The sequence below is a fragment of the Gastrolobium bilobum genome, unplaced genomic scaffold (genome assembly GCF_033153095.1).
Source record: "Gastrolobium bilobum isolate Gb01-03AN ecotype WA unplaced genomic scaffold, APGP_CSIRO_Gbil_v1 utg24462, whole genome shotgun sequence".
In the NCBI taxonomy this organism is placed as follows: Eukaryota; Viridiplantae; Streptophyta; class Magnoliopsida; order Fabales; family Fabaceae; genus Gastrolobium; species Gastrolobium bilobum.
In genome coordinates, this window is record NW_026897771.1 from 147328 (window position 1) to 173974 (window position 26647).

Consider the following 26647-nt stretch of genomic DNA (forward strand, 5'->3'; position numbering starts at 1 on the left):
TTTTTATCTCACAAATGCGTTTTTTTGAAATATTTTATCTGTTTAATTTTTTGGCCAAATCTATTATCAGAATAATATAGGTTTAAATGCGCACTTGGTAAAGATGTGATCAAATGCATACTTGGTATTGACTAGACGAGCATGCATGCGCAATGTAGCAGTCATTTTTGTCATAAATGCGCACTTGGTACTTACCAGTGGCGTTGCTAGGGAAAAATGTCAGTTAGTGTCCAAAGATTTGGTCAAGTAAAATCAGGTGATGTTAATGTTATATTATTTTTAAAAATCTAACTAATATCAAGACTGTACCAAAATTTTTAAAGAAAAATGTATACCATTTTAAAAAATTTAAGTGGTGTCAAGGCATCGCCTAACTCTAAAGTGGCTCCTTCAATGATACTGACATTATCAGACGCGAACTGTATATATTCAGATTGTCTTAAACACATATTATAGTAAATACATAAACAGATTACATGTCTTGCTGCATCATTATAGTAAATACATTTGATCATAAAATTAAACTCGGGAATATTTCATAAAATGAATTAGTACGGTGAGAAGTCCAATCAACCGCGTTTTCATGTAATTAAGGATACGATCAACTTCAATTAGCCATATGGTCACATACATAGGTTGTGTTTAAACTAAAGTAAGAGTAGCCATTAGCCCATTACATCATGGGATACGATATATAGGAGTGAAAGATCACGTACCATTGATACTGATTACTCAGTAGTGATGTGACACATTAAATTATTGGATGTTGGTTCCTTATACAGATACATTTGACACTTTGACATGGCTAGAGAAATAAAGACAAACCAGCTAGATATTGCTATCTATAGGGCGGGAAACCCTGCCCATAAAGCACCCATAATACTAGCCACATAACCCGCACAACTTTATCCATATGTTAGCCTGAGAAGTGATAGAGACATGATTTTATTCCAACAAGAAATGCCCCAGATCATTCACAGATTTAAAGCCCAAAAAGAGATACAATTCACGGTTAACCGGAGAAGTACGATTTTATATATAATGTAATATTTTACCTATAAGTAAGGAGATAATTTTATGAGTTTTATAGCTCTTATATGATTATAATAAAAAAAAATTCTGCAACAATATTAAAATACGGTTTTATATATTGACATGTTTTTTTTTTTTTTTTTTTTAAAATGAGACCCACTTGTTTATATTTACTGCACACAATAAAGTTTTGCAGCGACGACAGACATGCAAAGCTCTAATTTTTATTTTTTTTTGGTAAGCTAAGCCCTACTTTTATTTACTCAACTAGCATGAAAGTAAGTGATTTTTTTCCTCCCTCTTCTCAAGATAGTCTCGTCCACTTTTATATAAGAATAAGAAATAACACTATCTTCATCTAGAAAAAAAATATTATTTAATCCATTAAAGAATGCATCATTTGCAAAGAGTTTTGTATTCCCGTAACATTCTAACACGAATATATATGTGATAGTTTTTTTTTTACCACCATATGAAAGTAAAACATGAGTATCGAAATTCTTATTTTTACCTTCTTTTAACCTCTTATTTTCTCTTTTGTACTTCTCTAATTTCCTTTCTTTATATTTTTTTCTTTCTATTTGAATTTTGAATAAAGAAATAGTTGTCACCAAATTTAGGTCAGATGGTTAGTTTGTATTAGGAATTAATTAAGAATACGCCATAGGTTAAAGTGATGGCAATGAATCACAAAGATGGACCAAAGAAGGACTTCAATCATGGGAAGATGCTGAAAGAAGACAAATTGTGATGGAATATGGCCAAATTAAGGTCATGCGTGGATCCGGGACGAATGAGGACAATGGAGTGCATGCGATGTACAACTAATTAAAACTTTGGGTGGCGCCGGTCCTTCATTCATGGCTGAACTTTTGGGATTTTGAAATGACTGAAAATTATTTGGAGTATGGGATATAGACAAGTAAAGGGATACTTGAAAGCAATTCTAAGGTCAAAACAAACTATGATTCCAAAGGGTAAGACTCAAGGTGTTGTTCACCAGATGCAATCTTGCTTTCTTCTTCTGTCTATAGGGAAACCAACGTCAATCACATGAATTCAAGAGTTTGATATAGTTTAGCAGCGAGTCAGTTAGACTTAAAAGATGTTTTTTTGTTTTTGAGTTAACTAGCCTTAAATTAATTTTTTAAGGCGAGTTAGCTCCGTTCGATATCCTCACAAACTTACTATTTGAGCCGGCTATGAGACTAATCTTGAGTGTGTGACGGGTCAGGAATAAACATGTTTAAACACCTTTAAAGGTGGCATGTAAAGATCGAAATATAATTCTTAAGAATTTAATTTGACCAAAAATAGTATATTTAATTCTTAAGAATCGCAATTCTTAAAAAAGATGAAGATGCTTAAACTCGAAATCAAATCCATTAAAATTTTAGACACCCATTGATATCTAAACATTAAATTTAATGAAACTTAAAAGAAAAGTGTGTGTGTATATATATATATATATATATATATATATATATATATATATATATATATATATATATATATAGGGAAAGGATCCATTTACAATTTTTTTTTTACACTAATTAAGAGTGTATGACCGGTCATGTTTAGGGTAATTTGTAAAAAAAATTGTAAATGGATCATTTTCTATATATATATATATGGAGTAGGATTCTTTGACACTGATCTGAGAGCTGTTAGATCAAAAAAGATTAATAGTGTCACATGCTTACATATCAGAGTTGTTGATCTTTTTTGATCTAACAGCTCTCAGATGAGGTGTCAAACTTTAAATTTGACACTGATGTCAAAAGATCTGACAACATTTCTACAACCACTTTAGATAAAGTTGTTTACAACTACCATTTTTTAACTAAATCTGACCATTAAGATATAAAAATTAAATTTTCTCTCTCCGCCACGTAAGCTGACAATGTCTGAGAAGAGAGAAAAAAAGAATAGTTTTATAGTTATAACTATGTCTTACTGGTCAGACTTAGTTAAAAGGGGCAGGTATAAATAATATTATCTAAAGTGGCTGTAAAAATACTTGTTTTATATATATATATATATATATATATATATATATATATATATATATATATATATGAGGAGAGATATTCTTACTACCAAAATCTTCTACTACTAACTCACTACCTATCTAATCACCATTGGATTAATATTTTCTCCTTTTCCAAAAACATTTTAGCATTTTCTCTCTTTAATTCAATGGTGATTAGATATGTAGTAAGTTAGTAGTAGAAAATTTTGGTAGTAAGAATATCCTTCCTCTATATATATATATATGGGAAAACATTTTCTCATGTCGTAGGAGAGTTATTCTCTCCTACTAGTGACCCTTCGATTTTCGTGCAATATTTTCTTTTGCTTTTTTATTTTTTTAAACATGAGAAAATTTTCTCCTAGCATGAGAAAATCGAAACCCTATATATATATATATAAGCAGTGGCGGACCCATAAAAATTTGTTTGTGTCCGCATATTTAACGGCGGGGGTTCGGGGGCAGCGTCCCTAAAATTTTTTTTTGTAAAGAAAATTTAAATCAACGCTTGAACCCGCTCATAATTTAGTTGCTTACATAACAAGCTGCAAACAATAGTTTAACCAATTATTTCCTCCCCTAAATCTTACTAATCCTTCAAAACAAATATGAGAATATATTCCAGTATATCCATACATCATCATTCTATTTTATCGTGGTGAATACAAAAGTCAACACTACCTGTACAGAAGGCAAGCAAAATCACAGTGAAGACCTCGTCTCTAGATATTAACTTATTTGAGAATGTCAGATTTGCAATCAATCCTCTCTTTTTATAAAAATGAAAAAGGAAACAAAGGATGAAAAGAGCATGGGAATGGGTACGTAACGGGGGAGGAAGAATAAGTTTTCTCTGTAATCAATTTGCGTTGCTACGTTGTTTTAATCATCTCCGTATGTTGCTACGTTGTTAACTAATATAAGAATAAATATCCTTTTTGGTTCCTAACAAAAAATTCGGTCCCCACTTTAGTTTATTATAAAAAAAAATTAGTCACTTGGTCCCTTTGAAATTCAAAGTGGATCTGTTTTGGTCTTTTTGAGGGACTAATGTAGGTTTTTTTTTGAATTTGTGAGGGGTCACAATTTTAACTAAATTGATCCACTTTAAATTTTTCAGGGACTTCGAGACTAATTTTTTTGTGTGTAAGGAACTAAAATGGGGACCATATTTTTGTTAGGAACTTAAAATGATATTTACTCATAATATATATATTGAACCAAGAGACAAATAAAGACCTACAACCAGGAAAAAAAAACTGAAATAAAAAATTTTATAACCGCACTTGCGGGCATTTGCCCGCAAGTGTGTCCGCCAGTGTATATAGGGAAATAGTTTTTTCATTTTACATGAGAAAATTTTCTCATGAGAAAATTAATTTCTATATATATAGAGAGTAATGAAGCTTACAAGTGAATTATAACACGTGACTCAAGATCATAAGTAAAATTAGTAATTGTTTAAAGACTTTTTAATATATAGGACTTGACCCTACTGAAAAGAACTTGCGAGAAAAACAACCTGTAAGATTAATTTAACACCTTAAAAGGTATTGGAAAATTTCCTAATTTATTAAAAAAACACAAAAACTTGTAAATCATGATGTGTGTCTTTCTTTTAGCCGCTTACAATTGTGTCACTGTCGTTATTCTTTTCACGTTATGAAAGCCACTTGTTCCAAAGACAATTTGTAGTAGATTATGGCAAGCAGAGATATGGATTTCCTCTTGCAATATATGTGAGAGCTTAAAGAATTTTGAATCATATATACTAGTACTATAAAGTGAAAAATTCATATTTTTTCCTTTTTTATTTAAAAATATATATAAGAAATTCACAACTCCGTGTAAACTAACTCATTTCATTTATTACTCAATTTTTAAAGTATTTTCAACCATGCACTTCAACATCTAGAGGGAAATAAAAATAATGGAATAAATATTTTTTTAAAAAAAAAACTTTATTACATACGGAGGAATGTGTAAGGAATCTACTTTAAATAAAGATTTAAATGAGATTCAACCATGGTTGACGTTAATGAAAAAACAATTGTGAAAAAGAGCAAATCTTGAATTTAAGAATCATGACTCAACATTTATATATCTTAGCTTGGTTACATGGTATAAGTGGGGTTCTACCCAGCACTTATAACATGACCATAAGATAGAATTCATATCATATGACATAAAAAGAAAGAGTGTAGAGCAGAAAACTAAAAGTGGATCCAAGAAGACATGGAAAGCTGCCACTATCTTCACAAACATCAGAGGCGAAAGAGAAAGAGGAAACAATAGATGATGACTTTGATGCATATGCATCTTCTTGGTGTTCAAATCAATCTGACATGTCTACTATGGTTTCTGCTCTAGCTCAAGTTATTGGGACTACCAATCGGAACCCAAACATGGCACAATCGACCTCGTTTCCTGTCTCAACTTCCGTGGTCAACACATCTCAACCTCTTCTAGATCAAGGTTTGCTTCTAATTTTATTCAATCCTAAACTGTCAAATTAAAATTAGCTGTCTTTTTCTATTTTTGTTTTCTTATCTTTTCTTGAATTTAGCATGCTTAACCTTTTAAAAGTTACATAAATTATCTTATAGTGGGTGTGTTATATATATGTGCTTTCACTCCAATTTGTGTTTTGTTTTTATTTTCTTTTTCAAAAAAAGGAACACACTTTCTTTATCTTTAAATTCCAGAAATGGTGGTGACGTAAGTAGTACTACTCATAGAATCTAATTTTTTGGTAATTGTAATACCGTATTCTTGTTGTGTTCTGATCTATTTATCATTGTTATTAAATTCAAACTAGTATATGCTAACTTCTGCCAGCCAAGAACAATGATCTATAATCTTTACTGTTAATATATATAATAATATATAGTATATCTTTGCCTTTAAATCTTTGCGTACATAGACAAATATATATCAAGTTATTCGATGATCCATATACCACATTAATGCAAAAAATTAACCTCAGCAGTGATATATCAAATAATTTATATGTTGCGCTCTTGATAACTTTCTGGAAAGTAAAAGTTATTTTTCAAAATAAATATATTCCAAACAAATTGTTATTAAGTCAAGCTACTTAATTTTCGTTGACTGTCTGATTTAAAGGCATGCATAAAGTAACTGAACAAATATAATAAATACAATTTCTAATACTGATCACATCACATTAAAAAAAAGTATTCAAACTAAGACCCCCACAAACTATACTAGGCACATGTGGACAAATATAAACCTTATATTATTATTATTATTATTATTATTAATTTTTTGGAAACTAACCTTAAATTAAAGTTGTCGTGAGATTTCTTCTTTCTTTTTATCTGCATAGCTCATCTTGTAACTTCTGGGCGTCCAAATAAAAAATATAAGAACTTCTTATATTCTTGATTTCACTGTTATTCAATTGTATTTTTGTGGCATATTTTCTGAGAAATTCACAGGAGGTATATGTGAATTCAAAAACTGTGCGACAAATTCCAAAGCTGCATGATACATCACATATATTTTTGACGCATTTGATTTCTATTTATATTTTATACATAGTACGTATGCGGAATTAATTATCTATGATATCTGTCTCAAGAGTCCAGAGTCCAATTAATCTTTCATGCTGTAAACATATAGGCATCATGTACATTCTCCTGTTAATTATATGAACCAGGGTATGGTGATAATTTTTGCGAGTTAGAAAACAAAAAAAACTGCACCTACCTACCTTAGCTTTGTTAAACCGATATTTACATTTCACACATACCCTAGTTTTCAACATCTTGTTTAGGTTTACGACTTTTCAACCTTTTTCCTATGAAAAGTGATGGTTGTTACAATTTTTTTTTTTTGTACAAGTAAAAGTTTAAGTGGGATTAGACACCGGTATTCCACTAGAGTTAGGGAAGATCCCCCAATCTTTTTGAGGATTTCTGGGAGGGATCACATATTACCCACCAACAAAGTCCTCACATTGGCCAGCGGAGTTTGAACCCACGCCTTTGAGGAGTATGAACCAAACCCTTTTGTTGGCGTTATTTTAACCACTGTTTTGAAATTGGTCAACTTCCTAAATAAGATACTCCACATAAATAATTGCGGATTCTGTGCAACCTAATATATTTTGATATTCTTCTTACTTACACAAAAATAATTTTAAATAACTCAATGGGTATAACTCGGTTGGGAATACATGCTCTGTAGATGGGGAGAGAATATGGATTTAATTTCCACAAAATATATTTTTGAACAGAAGTGATAATTAGCCTCAGAGTTAGTTCAAAGAGTTAAAACTTGTGGAATATTCAGAAAGCCGACTCTACTCAAAGAATTAATTAGATTACCCAAAAAAATATTTTAAAATCATCGATCATGGTCGATATTAATAATTTTACTTACTGGTATCACATATCATATCTTTCATTTTTTATTTTTTTTAAGATGTACCAATATGATGGCTGAAAAATGCTCTCAATCTACGTTCAGAGATGTGGAAAATTTACACATTAAAATGGACTATATGTAGAAAAAGCACAACTTACGCGGGACTAATTAACTTTGTTTTGTTTCCAAACATGCACTAATTAAATTGTAATGAAAGTAATTTGAGGTTGACCCTTCTCAATTGGTTTTGCATGTTTACAATATTGGTAATAGAGGTCACAAAGAAACCACACTACAGAGGAGTAAGACAGAGACCTTGGGGAAAATGGGCAGCAGAAATACGTGATCCAATAAAAGCAGCAAGAGTGTGGCTTGGAACCTTTGATACAGCTGAGGATGCAGCCATTGCATATGACAAAGCAGCACTCAAATTCAAAGGCACAAAAGCTAAGCTCAATTTCCCTGAACGAGTTCAACTCAACACTACTAGTACTCCTCAATCTCATGTTGGCTATGATCAGCTACTACAAGGTTCAGGGAACATAAACTTTTTTCCTTCTCATAACACTGCCACTAGTGCTAGTTCCACTCAACAAAGTGGATATGTTTCTTCTGTTGTTGATGTTGCTCCTCCTAGCTCTTTGTCCACCACACATGAAGAAGTACATGATCACCAAGTTTTCCCAAATCTGTTTCAATACGCACAGATTCTTTCCAGTGATGATGCAGAATTCCCTTATTACACGTCACATCTTTTCAATCAACAACAACAACAACAACAACAACAACAACAACAACAACAACAACAACAACAACAACAACAACAACAACAACAACAACAACAACAACCTTTCAGTTCTCAATTTTCTACCACTTTGTCTTCATCTTCATCACCCTCATCCTATTTCTACAACGATGGTCGGCAACAACAACAACATGATGAAGAAGGAAATCATCATTACCCAGACCAGTAGCTGAGTAGCATGTACTTGTCAGTATTGCTGTAGAAAGAGACAAGGATCAATGTTTCTTTCTTAATGGATCCCACAATTATTTTCAAATTTTTCATTATGAGGCATGCTCTGTAGGGATGACTTTTTTGGCGAATCTTGTTATTATTATTTTTAATTTAACCAATCAGAATATATGTATTATTTGAGATTGAGGTGCCCTTTCATTATAATATATATATATATATATATACGTGCATTTGATTGATATATATATTTTGTAAGGTTATCTATTTTTGATTCTTTCTCAAGTAATTTAAAAACTAGTCCTCACACACGCACACGTGTGCATATATATATATATATATATATATATATATATATATATATATATATATATATATATATATATATATATATACCGTGACTTTAAATAAGATTATATATAGTTATCTTTTGTAACTATATATTATCATTAGTACATAATTATAACATTAAAATTGCTTTTTTTCTCTCCCTCCATGTCAACAGATCATAGGTTCTGAAAAGTGATTGAAGAAAGAGAAAAAATTTTTATATCTAAAGTGGTTGTAGAAATATTTACCTCATATATATATATTGGCTTAATATATTTACATAAATTAATTATATTAAATGTTAACTTAATTTTTTTTTTTTTTTGATAACAATGTTAACTTATTAAGCCAAAGAAACAATACTTAGTAAAAACAAAGAAACAAAACATCTCTTAATTATTAAGCCAATACTTAAATTATTTGATTAATTCAAAAGTTAAATTTGTAGGGCGGCTGGCTAAGTGATTATAAAAGTTTTTAATAGAATATCGAACATTGTATATGGACTATAACAAAAATGATATTTGGATTGGGTGCATGCAGTAATTGTAAGAGATCAGTCATTAATTTAAGAAGAGGTTTGATATTCAAACATTGAAAAGGACAATAAATAAAGGTAAGATAGGTGGTCTTTTTCTCTTTTTTTTTTTAATTTTCTCAATGTATTCCTCAATTGATAGCTGAAGATTATTTTTTTTGAGACGTGGAGATTATCGAAATAAGTTTTGTTTTGACCAACAATTTTTTTTTTCATATATGGCCAGAAATTGAATTCCTGTCAGCATGCTTACGGGACTCAACCATTTACCAATTGTATCAGACTTTATTGGTAATAGTTTGTTTTTAAAGGACCTAATTTATGTCATTTCACCGTCTTATAATTATGTACTTTGAGTAGTACATACTTATAGTATTAAAGTTATACTTTTTTTCATTTTTCATATCAGTCGGCAGTTTCTGAAAAAAGAAAAAAAATATAACATTAATATTATAATTATATATTCCTCAGAGTACATAATTATTAATGGTAAAAGGGCATAATTTAAATTCTTTAAAATGACAAATTATTTTTCGATAAATAAAAAAAGTCTCTTAGTCGTAACAGTATTTAAGAAGTTAATTTTAGTTTAAAAAGAAGAAGAAGTTAATTTTATATCGTAATTCAAGCGGAAAGCTTTATGTTTTATTTTTAGAAAAAAGAAAATGAGAGAAAGTATAATATGATAATTTGGAAACTAAAAGAAAAAGAGTGATGGAAAAAGAAAGGAGTGAATTGATAGAATAGAAGTATCTTTTGACCTGTTCCTTTTGCATGCCTCCTTAATTCCTGTTTACGATACAAAGTACAGAGAGGACATTGAAACAGAAAAAGTATCACCCATTATTATAACCATTTTGCAAAGCAAATCATGTCGCATGCTTCATATCAAAAGTTCTATAGTTTCTGGCCTTATGCATTTTGGAGTTTTCGACTTTCGACACGTAACATTGAGTTTAGCTTTGATTTTTTTGTTTGTTTATTATTCTTTTTGGTATAATACGAATGAACCTTAAACTTTATTTATTTTTGGTGTGAGGTGCTTTTGATTCATATGAGTATGTACTATATATCATTTAAAAATTCAACATCTGATATATTGTTAATTATCATTTTAAGATGTTAACGCATTATATTTCTAAATATGTACAATAAAAAGATCGGACTGTGTAAAAAAAAAAAGGATTAAAAAATCTCAGGTTCGATTTTCATGCGAAACAATTCGAGACCAATAAAAAAATCACTTGTTTAAACTCATTTTAAAATGAAAAGTATTGCTTATCTCTTTTTTTTTTCATTTTTTTATATAAAGTGTTTCTTTTATCACAAAAGATAAAATTATCTACAGTAACTTTAAAATAACATTATTTTGGAGTTTAGAAAAAAAATATAGGGTATCTTAATTTTTTTATATTATATATTTTATTAAATTGCTCTGACTTTCTTTCCTCAAACCTCAAAATAATGTTATTTGTACTTTGAAGTTGCATGAAAAATGTTAATCCTTTTTATATTGGATTTGCTTTTTCTGCAGTTACTGCAGATAAGTTATCTGCAGTAAGCCTAACATGACGTTATTTTGGGACGAAAATCATGATATTTTTGTAATTTTAATTTATTTCAGGGTTATAATAGTCTTTGTATTTATAATTTTTTAAGATTTCAATATCAAAACGACATCGTTTTGAGAATAAATGCAGAAATATTTTTCCCTTTTATATTATACAAAATCTTTAATTTTATTTTATGTGGACCAATTTTTTTTAAAAAAAATACATAATTTATTCAAAAAATAATAAAGTTGGAGTCTTGGAGATCATAGTTTTTTGAAATTTGTTGGATAAATCTTAAAAATCTTTTTGGCAAATGAGTGTGAAAGAACGCGCATGGAGAGGTGTGGGGTTGGGTTGGTAAGTTGGGCACATGGAATCTTACTTTGTCTTAAGCAGTCAAAAAGTACGGCACTTTAATAAAAAAAATAACCGACAAAATTTTAGAGTTATTGCTTTTTACTATTTTCGACAAGCTTGCCATGCCTTCTATATTAGTATATTTGGACTTTGGTTGCTCCAAATCAATGTCTCATTCACAATTTTTTTTTCTTTATTTTGAAATAGTTGCCGTTAATATTTTTTATATAAAAATTTAAATTGTTAAATATTTTAAGTTTCGAAATTGTAATTATTTTTTAACTAAATTATTCTTGTATTTTTTATTTACGTGATATATATACACTAGGTAAAACTGAAAATAAAAAAAGCATGGTATTTTTCTTTTTAGATTTCTAAAATGATAAGAGGTTTTATAAAAAAGGCATTTTACAGTTAAATTTATTTTAATAAAAAATAATAATATTTATTAAATTCTCATAGTTATTATAAACAAGGATTAAAAGTTTTTTAATTATTAATATATTAAATGTTTTATTTTTAATTTGATATTTATATTTTAATTTCATAGCCACCGCTTGGAAAATATTGGTTAATAAATTTCTAAGTATTTGACAGTAGAAATATCGTATATTTTATTATCTATATAGGCTGAGGCCTCTTTTATAAAAAGATCTTCTTCTTTTTTTTTTTTTTTTGGTAAACTAAAAAGATCTTCTTAACTTGCTCAATTTTGTGTCATACGTTTTTTTTTTCCTTTCTAAATCAGCTTGATTTATTTGTAAAACTTTGAATGTCACTACAAGAAAGTAGGTATTTGCAGGCGGTTTGTTTGATATATATAGGCGGTTAAAACCGCCTTTGTTTTCTTCAGTTGGCGGTTTGTAATCCGTCTGTGTTATTACTGTCGCGATGCATTCACAGGCGGTTTAGATAAACCGCTGGAATATCAGCCACTGACATTTCAGGGCGGCCCACGTGACGTCCTATGTCGTCGGAGATGACTTCATCAATGGCATAAAAAATATTTCCAAGCGGTTAGATTAACCGCCAGGTTTAAACATATCGAAGCGTTTTAATTGGCGGTTGATGTCGTCAGACTAATTTCATGAATTGCAATAATAATTATTGCATGCGGTTAGATGAACCGCTAGAACTCAAAATGCAGGCGGGTATGGTGTCCGTTAACTGTGTCGGCAAATTTATTGTACTCGACGGTCTTAATAACCCGCTAGCAATTTGCATAATTTTTTAAAAAAAAATAAAAAATTATTTTGTTTTTATAAGAAATCTTATATTGTAATATGTAATAGTAATTTATGCAAAAGGGATATTTAAGCATTGAGTAGAAGACTACAAAAAAAGGTAAATATGTATTCAATATTGACGTTAGGAGTGAATGACATACATATTGGAGTGCCACTGAATAACCAAAAAAACCAAAAATATAAAACCTATTCCTAGGTAATAAGCAAAACATACCAAGGAAATTCCTAACATCCAAAACAACCCATTCCTAGGTAATAAGCAAAACATACCCAGGAAATTCCTAACATCCAAAACAGAATGAGTCAGTGACATACATATTATTGGGGTGGCACTGAATATACAAAACCACCAAAAATATAAAACCTATTCCTAGGTAATAAGCAAAACATACCTAGGAAATGCTTAACATCAAAAACATGAAAATTTAAAATATAATGTCAAACATCTAATATAGCACTCAGTGCACAAGCAGTGGTTCGGGGAACTTAATATCCACAATACATGTTCCATCAAAAACTTTGAAATGATGTCCAATATTAAGATGCTAGTGGTGTGGGTCCATGATTTGAAGATTCTGGTCCAAGAGAAGGGTTATGACTAGCATTGGAGGACTTTCTAATTCCAGGAGATCCCATGTCAGGAACCTGAAATTTTGGGGGGAAATAAATCATACATTAATCGAAGACAATGTTTACAAAATATTTAGTTCAGGAACAGTAAAAGAATTAGGCAAGAAAACACATGTATGAAAATTGACTTCCTGCCAATTTGAGCTTTAGTGGTTTAAGTTGAGTTCCTACCCCATTTTCATAATTCAGTCCCAAATACCACAACACTGAAAATTGTAACATTCTACCTAATTTCCTAAAGGAGCAATGTTGATTTAGTTGACAAGTGAACAAGCAGTATAAAAACGACAAAGCATCACAGAGTCAAGCAACACACATTAAGAAATGCATGTGATATTCTGACAGCATTGATCCAAGCAACAAATGTAGATCCAAGTGACAGCAATTGATCAAACTTTAAGGTACATATACATTTTTTTATCCAAGTGATGGCAATATGATTTATATAACAAGATAAGATGGCAGTATTTAGACCAATGACAACAATTATTACAAGAGAATGATGATACCTATTTTAAAACGTAATATTAAATTGACATGCAGAGTTTTATGGCAGATGATAGCAATTTCAATTATATAACAAGGTCCGGCGACAATATGTAAACCACATTGGAAGTGACAACAATTAATAGGAAGAACAGTATTGAGATCTATTTTCAATGTTAATATGAAATGGACATGCATAATGGTTATCCAAATTATAAGGGTTTGTCAACTATATAACAAGAATGAATATGATATCAGAAATCCCAAAGCAGATTTAAGACACATTTACCTGATTAGATGGCAATTGACTTCCAAAATTTTGCAGAAAATGTGCCATTTGTGCTTTCAATGTGTCAAGCTCTTCCATCTTGCCTTTTATAGTGTCCAGCTCTTCTTTTAGGGCATCATATTCAGCTTGTGTAGGACTACTAGAAGAAGTTGAGGATGAACTAGTTGATGTTCTACGTATCTGGGTTGGAACCACCCCAAAACCCATGCCTCTAACCCGACCTGGGTGTTTCTTCCCAAATACATTAATAAAAGCCTCTACTTCAGAATTGGTTTGTTGCATCTGTACTAGTAATTGGTCCTGCATACAATCAATTAACTATCAAGTAGTGTACCTGAAAGGTATGACAGTAATTAATCAAAATAAATTACAACGAAAATTGGTTACATTTTTCAGCCTAGCTTCCTCATTCACAAAATTTCCACACTTTTTCTTATGAGCAACAGCATACATTTCCCCCCTGGTCACTTTTGTTCCACGTTCTATTTCCTGACATTTGGCATTGCACAATAATATTAGTTCCATAATTTTACAGAAGTAAAATATATGAATAGTAAACTGGCAATTAACATTATTTCAAAACCATACCAGCTCTCTTTTCCTCCTTGCAATGGTCTTTGAGCCTAGTGTATGTGGGATAGTTTGTTTCTGTCTATTAGCAGTATTGATTCTACTATATTTCTGCATTGCATCGAAAAAAAAGTTTTAGGTATTTGTTGGATACAAGTGACCGCAATAAAAAAAATAAAACCATCCTTCATTACCTTTGCTTTCTCACTTGTTTTATAAGCCAAGAAACTACCCCATTGTTCCCTTGTCATCCCATCAGGGAAACATTCTAGATTTTCCTCAAAGCTTTTGTCTTTTTCATACATTTCATTTGCTAGCCTCCACCTGTTGTCTTTCCATTTCTTACCCATATTGCCCACACAGAAATGATAATGGTCATCATTATCCATAACGAATCTCCTCTGGAAGAGAGTAATAAGCTCAAAATTAGACACAATGTGGACATAATTATAACATGGGCCTGTTACAAAAGTTACGAACCATTCTTACCTGAATAGTGTTTAGCCAAACATCTTCCTTGTATATGTCTGGTACATGAGGCCACCTGTCATAACTAATAGGAAATATATTTGGGTTGCATGCAAGGTGACCCAAAAAACCAAGCAATAGGGCAGCAGCCTCCCCAACAGGCTGATTGTCCTCATTCCATTCCACTACTACTTTCTTATGAGGAGGAAGTACCAATACATCCCGCACACGTAGTCTTTCCTCATCAGCCACTCCATTATCAGCTAGTAAAAAGTTGTTAATGCAAGAAGAAGATAAAAAAAATTGTAAGAATTAAATATAGTTGTATATAAGATTAATAGCCGTTTAAAATATTGGTTTACGACTCAGTTACCTAGCACATTAACAACCCAGTATTTGTTGCATGTCCTTTGGGAAGGGTTTCGTGGTGGTCTTCGATCGGATGGCTGAGATTGAGCAGAGACTGGTTCAGAGGCGGCAGGTGCTGGTGTAGGTTGAGCAGATGATGGTGGAGGTTCAGTATTTGCAGTTGCAGCTCGTGCAGATCCTGATTGAGCAGATGGTGGTAGGGATTGAGCAGAAGGTACTTGTTGTTGGTGGATCACCAATTCATGTGGCTGAGTACTCAATTGTTGAGTGGGTACTACCGAGTTTTGGTTTTGTTGTTGCACATTGGTTGTCCCTTCATTAGCAGAGGAGGTTGTGGGATGCACCCTTCTAGTGAACCTCTTTGTACGTGCCATTGTCCTGCTTGGATAAAAATAATTGCAAGCACACATAATAGTGGTACAAAACAGAGAAATCTCAAATGTCTATTTGGGATATAATTAACGAAATCAGGCAAACCAACATGTACACACTTAATGTAATATAATATTAAAACCAGCATTATACAATTTGACAGTATCCTGATGCATGTACATATTCATATAGTTCAAATCCTCTATTAGCAGCTTGTACTCATACATTTCAGATAAACTAGTTTGACCAGCGAGTAGACATATACCTGAATAGTGTACATAAAACCATAATTACACATTTGTATAACAAGTTAAAACAGTACAGACATTTACCAAAAAAAAACAGTAAAGATAGTGGATGTACAGATGTATTCAGTTTAAATTTACCAGTGTAAACCAGCATGTACTCAATCAATTTGGATAAACTAGTATAACCAAAAAGTACACATAGACCTCCATAGTTCCAATGAAAGCAACATAAAACACCACTTTATGGACAAGTTTAACCAGTAAATCCAGCATGTACAGACCTATACACATTAAATAAAAATTATATAGTGATGTGATCAAAAACCACCACTAACCCAGAAGCATTGCACAAAATACAAAATAAGAACCATGTGAAGAACATGTAACTGTAATGAACCAAACTATATCATATCCCCATTTCTTCATTACATATCTCAACACCCATAAAAATAGAAAAATATAGAAAACGAAATAAGCCACAAAACTTAATTATATAACTCAGAATGAGGAAAATGACAAAATGAGGAAAACAAAAAACAAGATTTTGGTAAGAAAAATTATATTTTTTACAACATGCAGAAAAATAGACGGGAAAATAGAAAGGCCAAACAATCTTCAAACCGTTTACACATGCAGCAAAATAGATAAGAGGGATAATACAAACCTGTCCACCTGAAGAGCCGAAGAACTTTCCAAGTGCGCAAAAATCAGATTTAGTTACAACCCTTCAAACACTACAACAAAAGCATTACATTAAAAGGAAATAATGTAAGACTGCCAATGGGGGTTATGGCAAAGGGGGATGGAGACAGATAAAATAAGGTAGCTATGTTGCCATCGCTGACCTTCGCTTGTGAATGAAAATGGAAAAGACTAACACGCTGATCCTATGGACCTGAAGAAATGAAGATCTTTCCACATGCAGAACAAGAAAGTCGAAGCTTGCAAAAACTACAATAATAGCAATAAATAAAAAAAGAATCAAAGGAAAAATGTCAATGGGGTTTAAATCAAATGAGGAAGGAGATAGAGAAAATAAGGTACATATGATTTATTTCTCAGACCTTCGTCTATCAATGGGGGTTAGGGCAAACGAGATAAAGATAACACCTTGGGGAGAGAAAAAGATAAAGCTTTGAGGGATCAGATTTGGCTGAGTGTTAAGACAAAAAGTCTGATGTGACTTTTTGACGCACAGTGTGACTTTCGAAAAACTAAGAGGGAATAGTTTTCACAAGGGAGGGAAAACTATCCGTCTCTGTTTACCTAAATCGCTTCAGATTTTTGGGCGGTTCAAATCTAACCGCCTCTTTTTACACGAATTCAACGACGGCCTCCCATATCCGACGTCAGACCCGCCTGGTATTGCAAATGTTTGAAGGCGGTGAAGCTCAAACGCCAGAATTCCGCCTCAGAATTCTATTTAAACAAAGGCGGTCCTAATTAAACGCCACTGAATCAGACGGGTTATGACCCCAAACATCGTCGGCCTTCTTATCCGCCCTTATATCCGCCTAAAATGCTTCTTCACAGGCGGTTTGCTGGTAACCGCTTGTATACGACCGACGGGATTTGCCACTTTTCTTGTAGTGTGTCAAGTTCATTTAAAAGATTTATTATATGAAAGCAGTTGTTAAATAATTTGCTTACATTTTACAAATAAATTTGTTTATTTTAAAGCTAATAAATAAAACTATGTTCATAACTAATATTATTTAAAGTGCATCAAGCATGAGGCGTTTTACAGAACCAACAGGCTTTATTTCTGTAAACCTCATTATGATATTCTCGTTTGTTGGTAACCTCCACGTGATAATTGGATTAAACTTAATACGGATGAGGCAACTAGAGGTACCAGTGCAGCTGAACATTGGCTTAAAAGCTTCTCTTACATAATTGGTATATGTAATGCAATTAGTCCAGAGTTATGGCGCATCCTTAAAGGGGTTGGAGCTAGCTTGGGATGAAAGTTGGAGAAGGTTAATAGTTGAAAGTGATTTTACAACAGCAATTGCTTTGCTCACTAATAATGGTTGAGCAGTTCATGAGTTTCATCTGATGTCTCGTATATGGACATAATTTACTAAAGATTGGAGAGTTCAACTGGTGTATACATACAGAGAAAGCAATTTTTGTACAGACTAGCTTGCTAACTTCTCCCTTGTGAATGTTGATAGTGATGATTTGTGTATTTTTAATTCCGCACCCTTGAAATTGGTCATTTGTTTGACGTTGATTTAGCGTATGTTTATAGAACTCGTCGTATTTTTGTTTATTAGTTTGTGTTGTTTGTTTTTATACAAAATCTTACAAAAAAAAAAGCGTGTATTCGTTATTTAAGCATAGTAAAAATGTATTGTGTACATAATACTGTACACAAATTACATTAATTGATTAGAATTGATAAGATTATCATAAACAAAAAAATTAAAATTAATATTAGAGAAACAACTTAATATAGAAGTTAATTTTACAAAGAAACAAATGAAATTAATAGCATCTCGTGACATGGGATCCTGTAGTTAAAAATGTTCTTTTAACCAACAAAGCTCGGCACAATTAGTAAATAGTTGTGTTCTTTAAGTATACTGGCAGAGATTCGATTCCTAACCATGTGTATAGAAAAAATTTTGTTAGAAGAGTCTATACTCACGATCACGTGATCTCTCCGCCTTGAGGGGATTAGTCCTCGACTTTCGGCAGAGGAATATCCTTGAAATAATTTCAAAAAAAAAAAGTTCTTTTATATATGCATTAATGTTAGATTAAATAGATAAATTAGAGGAGCCCTGTGGTGTGGTAAGCACAAAGCGAACTATTCTTTCGCCTTTTATTAAAAATAAATAAATTAGATTTGACGGCATGTGTAAAATAATAAAGCAGGTAATAAAGCACAAAGCGAACTATTCTTTCCCTCATGCACTAGAAAACAAGCTCTCATTCTACTAAGATTTTGAAAAACTTGAAAAGATTTAAGCATTGTAATGTAGTCCAAAATCACCAACAACCATAAAGCAGGTAAAATAGGACCCAGTGCAAATATGTAAAGTAAATAGGAAACCTACTAAACAGTTAACAACCAAGCTAAAACCAAGTATATATGCATCTTACCTAAAACACTGGTTTATATGCTCCTCTAACTCCATTGGTCTGAGTTCGATTACTTGGAAATGCAATTATGTTAAAATATAATAGAGAGAATTTTGTTGCCTATATGATCATATTCTACTCGGATCGGACTAGTGGAAAAATTGATGAATCAATGAATAATATCTAAAAAATTAATATTAATAGTATTTCTTGAAAGCACAATTTGCTTATAATTAGCTCAACTCCTTAGGGTATAATCTATATCTTTATTAGTTTATCTAAAGTACTAACTTATGCTCCTCTAACTCATATTTAATTAAAATAACTAGGGGGGTTATAGTTACTACTGAAAATTTTTACAATTCTTATTAGTAAACTAATCATCGTTGATTTTCGTTAATCTAATTGTTATAATTTATTGTGAATTGACAATTAATTAATAACTATATCCAATAAATTATAACTGTTAAATTGACAGAAATCAACGATAATTAATTTAATAATAAAAATTATAAAACTTTTTAATAGTAAATATAATTTCTTCGAAAGAACTAATATCAATAGCATTTTTTTTAGAGCGAAAGAATGAAATTAGAAACTGATCCATGGTTAATAACTGGGCCTCCATGTCATTTCAGAAGCCCATTCCGTGAAGTTGGATATTAAACCCATTGATAACCCGGAGCTAAAGATCCAGCCCAATTTAGTATTATTCAGGAATAGATTTAACCCAAATGGAGATTACGCTAGAATTACATCCAAACAACTCAAATACAAAACCCTAGTGTTAGTGAGCAACTATATATTTCACTCGCCGCCTCCACCACGAGCTAGGGTTTGATCTCAGCACCTGCAATTCCTCTAATCACCGAATCCAGCAACAATGGTTGCCGCCAAGAAAACCGTACGATCTCTCTCTTTCTCTACACTGAGCATTGTTGTTTGTTCATTGGCTCCTTTTACCAATTGGTTTCAATTCAGATTCAGGGTTTTCGATACCAACTTGATTCTAATTGTTTTGCTTATATGTATGTAAATACAGAAGAAGACCCATGAGAGCATTAACAACAGGCTCGCTCTTGTGATGAAGAGTGGCAAATATACCCTCGGTTATAAAACCGTTCTCAAATCCCTGAGGAACTCCAAAGGTAATGTTTTTCTATATTGTTAATGAAACTACTAAGATTGTTTTGATTTTTTCAAAGCTAGGAATGGGTTTCTGGGTTTAATATCAAATTGTTTAGGTGCTGCTGATGTAGAATTATTGTTGAGGAATTCCCTTTTTGTTATCGAGATTGAAACCCTGCTCTATTCACCATCTTGAAAGAGAATTCTGTTTGTTTTACAGTGATTTGATCTCTGAATGTATAATGGTAGAAAGTAATTTGTGAATATTCTTCAATTGTTTGCAGGAAAATTGATTATCATTGCCAACAACTGTCCGCCTTTGAGGAAGTCAGAAATTGAATACTATGCCATGTTGGCAAAGGTTGGAGTTCATCATTATAATGGGAGTAAGTTCTTAATCTAATGCCTTTGTTCTCCTGTTTTGTTTTTTTTAGATGCTGATGTGCATTAGATGATAGGCGAAACGAAATCTTCCATTTCTGATTCATTTGATAGTTTGACCTGCTGCGCTGGACTATTCTGATCTTTTTGTGTTGAAATGTTGGCCTACAAACCTCAAATGATTTGGGTTGATGTAATCTTATTGGATTTAACTTGGGATATTGTGTCTAAGAACCATCCTTTATGCTGTTGAGTTTTTTCTTTAATTGCATATGCATTTCTATGATTATTTGATCTTTTGCTTTATTCATCCTTATTGATTCGAACCAATATATTGCTAGATATCAAAGCAATTTTACTTTAGGTCCATACTCCTAGTAAACTGTTGACTATTATTATATTTGTTAGTCGCTTAGAATGAAATATTATGCTTGAATATGTCGTAGGATTGAATGTCCTGAATCAGACCATGTACAGTAGTTTCAATGTTAATTGGTTTTCTTTGTGAATAAGCTTATATGATCTGCACCTAGTGATTGAATTATCTAGTTGTATATTGCTTATCACCTTAAAGGTTCGGCAGTTACATCTGGATGTGTTTTTAAAAGCATGTGAGTTTTCCAAATGTTTGTTTGTATTGGTATTTTGATGACTATGCACATGTATTGGACAATTGGCTGCTTATCTTATTATGCACTTGCTAATGTTTTTCTTGTATAAGTTATGTCACATGCTCTTGTATCATAAATTTTTTGTTGTCAATTGTCGAATACTGTGATGCCTTGAGGAATTTGTCAATTTAGACATTTTAAATGTACCGGATATTCTGATTTATTAAAATCTGGAACATTTTTCTTGTTTGTCATAGACAATGTGGATTTGGGAACTGCATGCGGCAAATATTACAGAGTGTGCTGCCTCAGCATTGTTGACCCCGGTATCTGATTCCTTTCCCAGAGCTATTTCAATATTAGAAACTATTTTTATATATTTCTTTTGTACTAATTTCGTTCCTTATTTGTTGTTTTCAGGTGATTCGGATATCATTAAGACACTACCTAGCGAGCAGTAAAGTAGTGTTAAGTCTTTTGCTTGGTATTTTCTGTTCCGTTGATTCAGACATTGTTAAAGCAAATTGTAATTTAGATTTAGACTATCTATCTGGTGTACGATGCATGGTTTTTGGGTCTTCTAGCTGATTGAGCATCGAGTAATTTTTGACAATGATTTTTTGTTTTGCATGTTCTGTGCCCCAATTTCTATTGATGTAGTAATTCTAGTTTAATCTTGCTGTTGTTGCCCTCTGTGTTATCAATACTCACTGCAACTGCATGTAGACGTTGAATTTGCCTGAAAACCCCACGAATATCGTAGCAATTGAAGGCAGCGAAAACAATTTTTCAAGTAATACCTGCCGGAAGGAATTAAGAGTAATTTCACAGATATTGTTTTAGTAATTGGCCATACAAGTAGGCTTGCTATAGTAATAATAATGAGGAGGCAGGGAAACGCAATAGGTATTATGACTTTGCGAATTGCGATGAGAATATGAATGAATGAATAAATAAAGTGGCATGTGGGATGTGTGGACGAAAATAGAGATGATGACAACCTCATGCAACTCTTGAGTATATGACTATATATTATTTTCCTCCGCACTACCCAAATAGGTGGTCCCTACTAATGGGTAATAAGTAATATAATATGCTAAGGATTTAAAACATTCTTATTTTTATTTTTTTAGTAACCATCTATGATTTTGAACTGAATTCTTATCTGTGTTTAGCTGCACTTGATGAATCTTTTTGGTAAGTTGGTTCAGTGGCTGGTGAATCTGTAGAGGTAAAGTTTGACAATTTTAGAGATAATCAAATCTTGTAAATAGTTCCGCCTCAGTCTTTTTGTCAATTAAAATTGAATTTCGTAAAATATAAATAATGATAATATAGCTTATTTGCATACTAATTAACTTTAAACTAAACATAATTTTTTTTTTGAAAAATAAAATTACATCAAATTTATTATAGATGTTAGAGATATATAAAATTATTAATGTAGTATCACTCAACAGTTTAAGCTTTTGAGTTAAATAGTTATTTACATGTTATCAAAACCTCGATATCTTTAATTATTAAATAATTAAGTATTGTGGAGTTTGTTAGCACAGATAGGTGAATCTGTGTATTATCTACTATTCAAGTTCAGTGGGCTTTCGTGTGAGGGAACATGTTAAAGAATAGTATAAACTATTAAAGAAGTATTCAACTTAATCTTTTTTTTTTTTTTTTTTTTCAACTTAATCTTTTAAGTTGAATTGGTTCTTTATATACTATCAGAGTTAGGTTTTGATCCAGTTGAATTGGTTCTTTACAATTCAACTGCAACAATCAAATTCCTAAAAATAAAGAAACAGTTACACTCAAATTTCATCTCATCCAATTTTTTTGGCAAAATTTACATCCAAATTTGCGGCTTATTATCCATCTGCGTTCAAAAAATAAATTAACAAAAGAGATTAGGTCAAACTTCATTAAAAAAAATTACAAATGCACTAGGTCTATTATCACATATGCTATGGTGTTGTCACATGTTAGCACATCAGAAAATACGCCATCATTCTCAGTCTATTAAAAAAAATATCCATTTTCTAACTATCAACTATTTAAAATCATTAACGACAGAATATGTTCAAAATGTAAGTTACAATGTAGTTAGATATATTCCAAAAGGATTGGTTACATTTGATGATTTTTTTTTCAATAAAATGGAAGTGGCATGCCTTTGTTGAAATGATAATGTGTGGCTGCACCAGAGCTAATTTGTTAATTTAAAATAAAAATAAAAATGAAAGATGGTAAATAAGTTTTGACTAGAATAGTGTCTCGCCTTGGAATACCACCTACTTTTCAATTCCAAACATGATAAATAGGTTTTGCTATGCATTTAAGTTGAGGTTTAGTTGAAATCTTCTAAAATTTGAACTAAATTGATGCTTTGAGAGATGATCTTATTATTCTTTGAGAATATGCCCTCTCATAAAAGAGTGAAATAATATTTAAAAAATAACAAAATGTTGAAGTGTTATTTAAAGAGATAGTAAAAGAAATAGTAAAAAAAAAAGAGATAGTAAAAGATTCTATGCACTTTTCAAAAACTTGTGGGCAATAAAGATATTTAGAAATGTTTTTATAATTAAAAGAGATAATGCAGACATAAATTTATTTTGTTAAATTATATGAAAGGAAGTTTGTGTTTTGTTTCTTAAAACTGAATTCATCTTTAAGTGTTAGTTAATTGATCCTGCTCTGTCGAAAATACTAAAATTAGCTTGGACACACGATGGTAGAAGATTCTGTATATTTTTTTGGGAAGGAGATTCTGTAGACGTTTCAGCTAATCCCCTTCCTCACTTTTCACCTAAATAAAATGATAGTATTTGTTATTGATAAATCCCCTTTGAGTTAATTGAAATTATTTTGAATATTTATATGGTTACAGCTTGTTTAATTGTTAGAAAAGATTTCTAATTTGGTCTTAGAAATTTTTTTAAAACAACAATTTAATTTTTTAAATAATTCATCAGATTGATCCTAAAATAATTTTTTGTCATCACTGGACAATAATTTGTTGCGAAAAAACAATAACTTCTGAATTATTTTGATATAAAAAAAGAATCATTTCAATGACTAAATTAATGTAATATTCATTCAAGTATCAAATTTGTTATACAAATATTTAAAAGAAAAGATGCAGAGGCAAGAGACTTGAGAAAACTGTAGAGGGAAGAGGAAAGAACTAATCATCCAGCATAAGGCTCCCGATTCTTGAAAACAAGGAATAAAATGCAGCAAAAAGTTGAGACTTGAGAAAAGATGGAAGGTTAATTATTCATTCAATAAAATATACCTGAAATCTAGTATAGAAGACATTTGGCACATCAGCATATATGAGGTCCCACATAAGAAGATAAATAAACTGCAACCATAATACCATGTCAATGTAAGAAGAGGTATACGCTCCATCTATTTGTACATAAATGCCAACCATGTGCACTATTAGCACAAATGATATGCTGCTGCAATATTATCGTATCATATGAATGAAAAAGTTCTCAATTAATTGTAAAGTTCAGCATTAAAGTAGCATATCCCACGTCCATTAAAATAAGCATATCCAAGACATGTTTGCATAACATCAAATACAGACGAACAGTGACCAAAATGTCACTGTTCACCAAGTTTTTTATCTAAATGCCACGCGAACAGTGTTATTTCTTAATCTGTCACGGGGGCAAGTTCGCTACCCGGTGTAGCGAACTCGGTTTGCTGACGTGTCAAGTTTCTAGTGGATAACAAGTACCAAGTTAAAAAAAAAATCACACTTTTTTTTTTAACTTGGTACTTGTTATCCACTAGAAACGTGACACGTCAGCAAACTGAGTTCGCTACACCGGATAGCGAACCTGCTCCCGTGACAGATTGAGAAATAACACTGTTCGCATGACATTTAGATAAAAAACTTGGTGAAGAGTCGCATTTTGGTCGGTGTTGCAAATAAAGAATCATATTGGACAAAATCCTTTGAGGTCTTGACTCGTTATTGGAGTTCATTAGACTAGGAGCAGGACCTAGAGTTCAGCATCTTTTATATGTGAAGCTATTTCATTCAGTAAACATGGACAAATAAATACAATAATGTGGTTGATGGATGAAAGGCAGCAGGGAAACCTGTATAACTCACTTGGGAAGTCTCTGATCAAATATGTTGCAGAAAATAACTGTCTTTATGGTCTCTTTGAGTTGCAGCACATATTATCTTCAAGAATCTCAGATAGAGGTGCTTAGGAATTTGAATACTCAATTGTATTAATGAGTTCATTTGTTTCTAAAGGCTTTATCTTTTTACTATGATTAATAAGATTACATATCATCTTATTTTACTATTTCTTTCCCTTTTATAATAAAAAAAATGAGCAGACAAGAGAAAATCACTATAAATATCACAAGCACTTTATATCAGTGGCGGAGCCACGTTGTACCTGGGTGTGGCCTCTGCTCGGGCTAAATTTTAACAGATTGTACTTATCATGTATAATTATATAATTAATTATAATTTGGCCTAGTCTAAAATTATAATTTGGCCCGGGTTAAAATTTGTAATTTGGCCCTATCAAAAAAAATATATTTAGTGAGAGATTTGGATAAATTGTATTAAGTTATGTGTTCCATTTCCATTTATATAAAAAAATTAAAATATAGGAAAAACTTCAAAAAAACCCTTATAACTTTTTTCATAATCATTTATCTTCTCTCCAAAATTTTGAATCATTTATTCCCCTAACTTAAAGTTTTTTTTATCATTTACCCCCTAACTTAGGAGGGTAAATGATAAAAAAAACTTTAAGTTAGGGGGTAAGTGATAAAATAATCTAAATAAGGATGTAAATGATTCAAAAAATTTGTGAGGGGGTAAGTGATAATTAAAAAAACTAATAAGATTTTATTTTTGAAGTTTTCCTTAAAATATATTCAATAAAATTTAAAAATATTTAATAAAATTATAATTCTTTTTCATACTTCCTACTCAAGTAGAAAAATAAATATACATGTAATTTTTTGGCCCAGGCTCGAGTTGGAGGCCGGTTCCGCCACTGCTTTATATCAAACATCAAAAGTTAAATTCAAATATTCAAATGACCTTTTCTAGAGTATAGCCGGATAAAAAGCCTCTGACTGTCATTTGAGAGTAAAGTGAATGACTCTGCCAATGGAGGAGACATTGTGTAAAGATTAAACTATATGATAAAAAAAGTTTTCAAGAAAATAAAAGCCACAGGTATTAATATTAATACCCATATAGGTTTTTTCATCTTCTGTTAAAAGGTGAACATTATTTCTTAACACCTCTTGAAGCATAAGAGAAAAATTCAGCTGATACTTTACAGATGAAGGAGGATTCCTGCTTTCAATTTCAACAACATGCTGAGCGTTTTTCCATAAGCGTTTAAAAGTGTCATTATCGTACTCGCTTTCATTTTCTGATGTTCTGTGGCACATAATCTGAATTGGAACAACATCAAGAGAATGTTTTGGAAAGAAGTGACAAGTTCCAAAGAGAAAAATGATGAGAGCCTGAATCAAATAGTTTAATCCACATTTT

The 26647-nt window shown here is 31.4% G+C and overlaps 3 protein-coding genes across 3 annotated transcripts; 2 read left to right on the top strand and 1 right to left on the bottom strand.

Annotated features, from left to right (window-relative positions):
• Nucleotides 1-5409: 5409 nt before the first annotated feature.
• Nucleotides 5410-8430, top strand: LOC133310137 (ethylene-responsive transcription factor ERF113-like). The gene is made up of 2 exons (XM_061511032.1): nucleotides 5410-5539; nucleotides 7730-8430. Exons 1-2 carry the CDS (start codon nucleotides 5410-5412, stop codon nucleotides 8428-8430), a joined length of 831 nt encoding a protein of 276 aa, XP_061367016.1.
• Nucleotides 8431-12994: 4564 nt separating this feature from the next.
• Nucleotides 12995-15643, bottom strand: LOC133310138 (uncharacterized). The gene is made up of 7 exons (XM_061511033.1): nucleotides 15274-15643; nucleotides 14922-15163; nucleotides 14627-14833; nucleotides 14451-14543; nucleotides 14250-14351; nucleotides 13863-14162; nucleotides 12995-13102 (listed from the first exon to the last, which is right to left on the bottom strand). Exons 1-7 carry the CDS (start codon nucleotides 15641-15643, stop codon nucleotides 12995-12997), a joined length of 1422 nt encoding a protein of 473 aa, XP_061367017.1.
• Nucleotides 15644-19743: 4100 nt separating this feature from the next.
• LOC133310156 (large ribosomal subunit protein eL30) lies at nucleotides 19744-21779 on the top strand. The gene is made up of 5 exons (XM_061511055.1): nucleotides 19744-19883; nucleotides 20022-20127; nucleotides 20392-20493; nucleotides 21357-21425; nucleotides 21520-21779. The coding sequence occupies exons 1-5, from the start codon at nucleotides 19863-19865 to the stop codon at nucleotides 21558-21560; spliced, it is 339 nt and encodes a 112-aa protein (XP_061367039.1). The 5' UTR covers nucleotides 19744-19862; the 3' UTR covers nucleotides 21561-21779.
• The last annotated feature ends 4868 nt before the right edge of the window (nucleotides 21780-26647 follow it).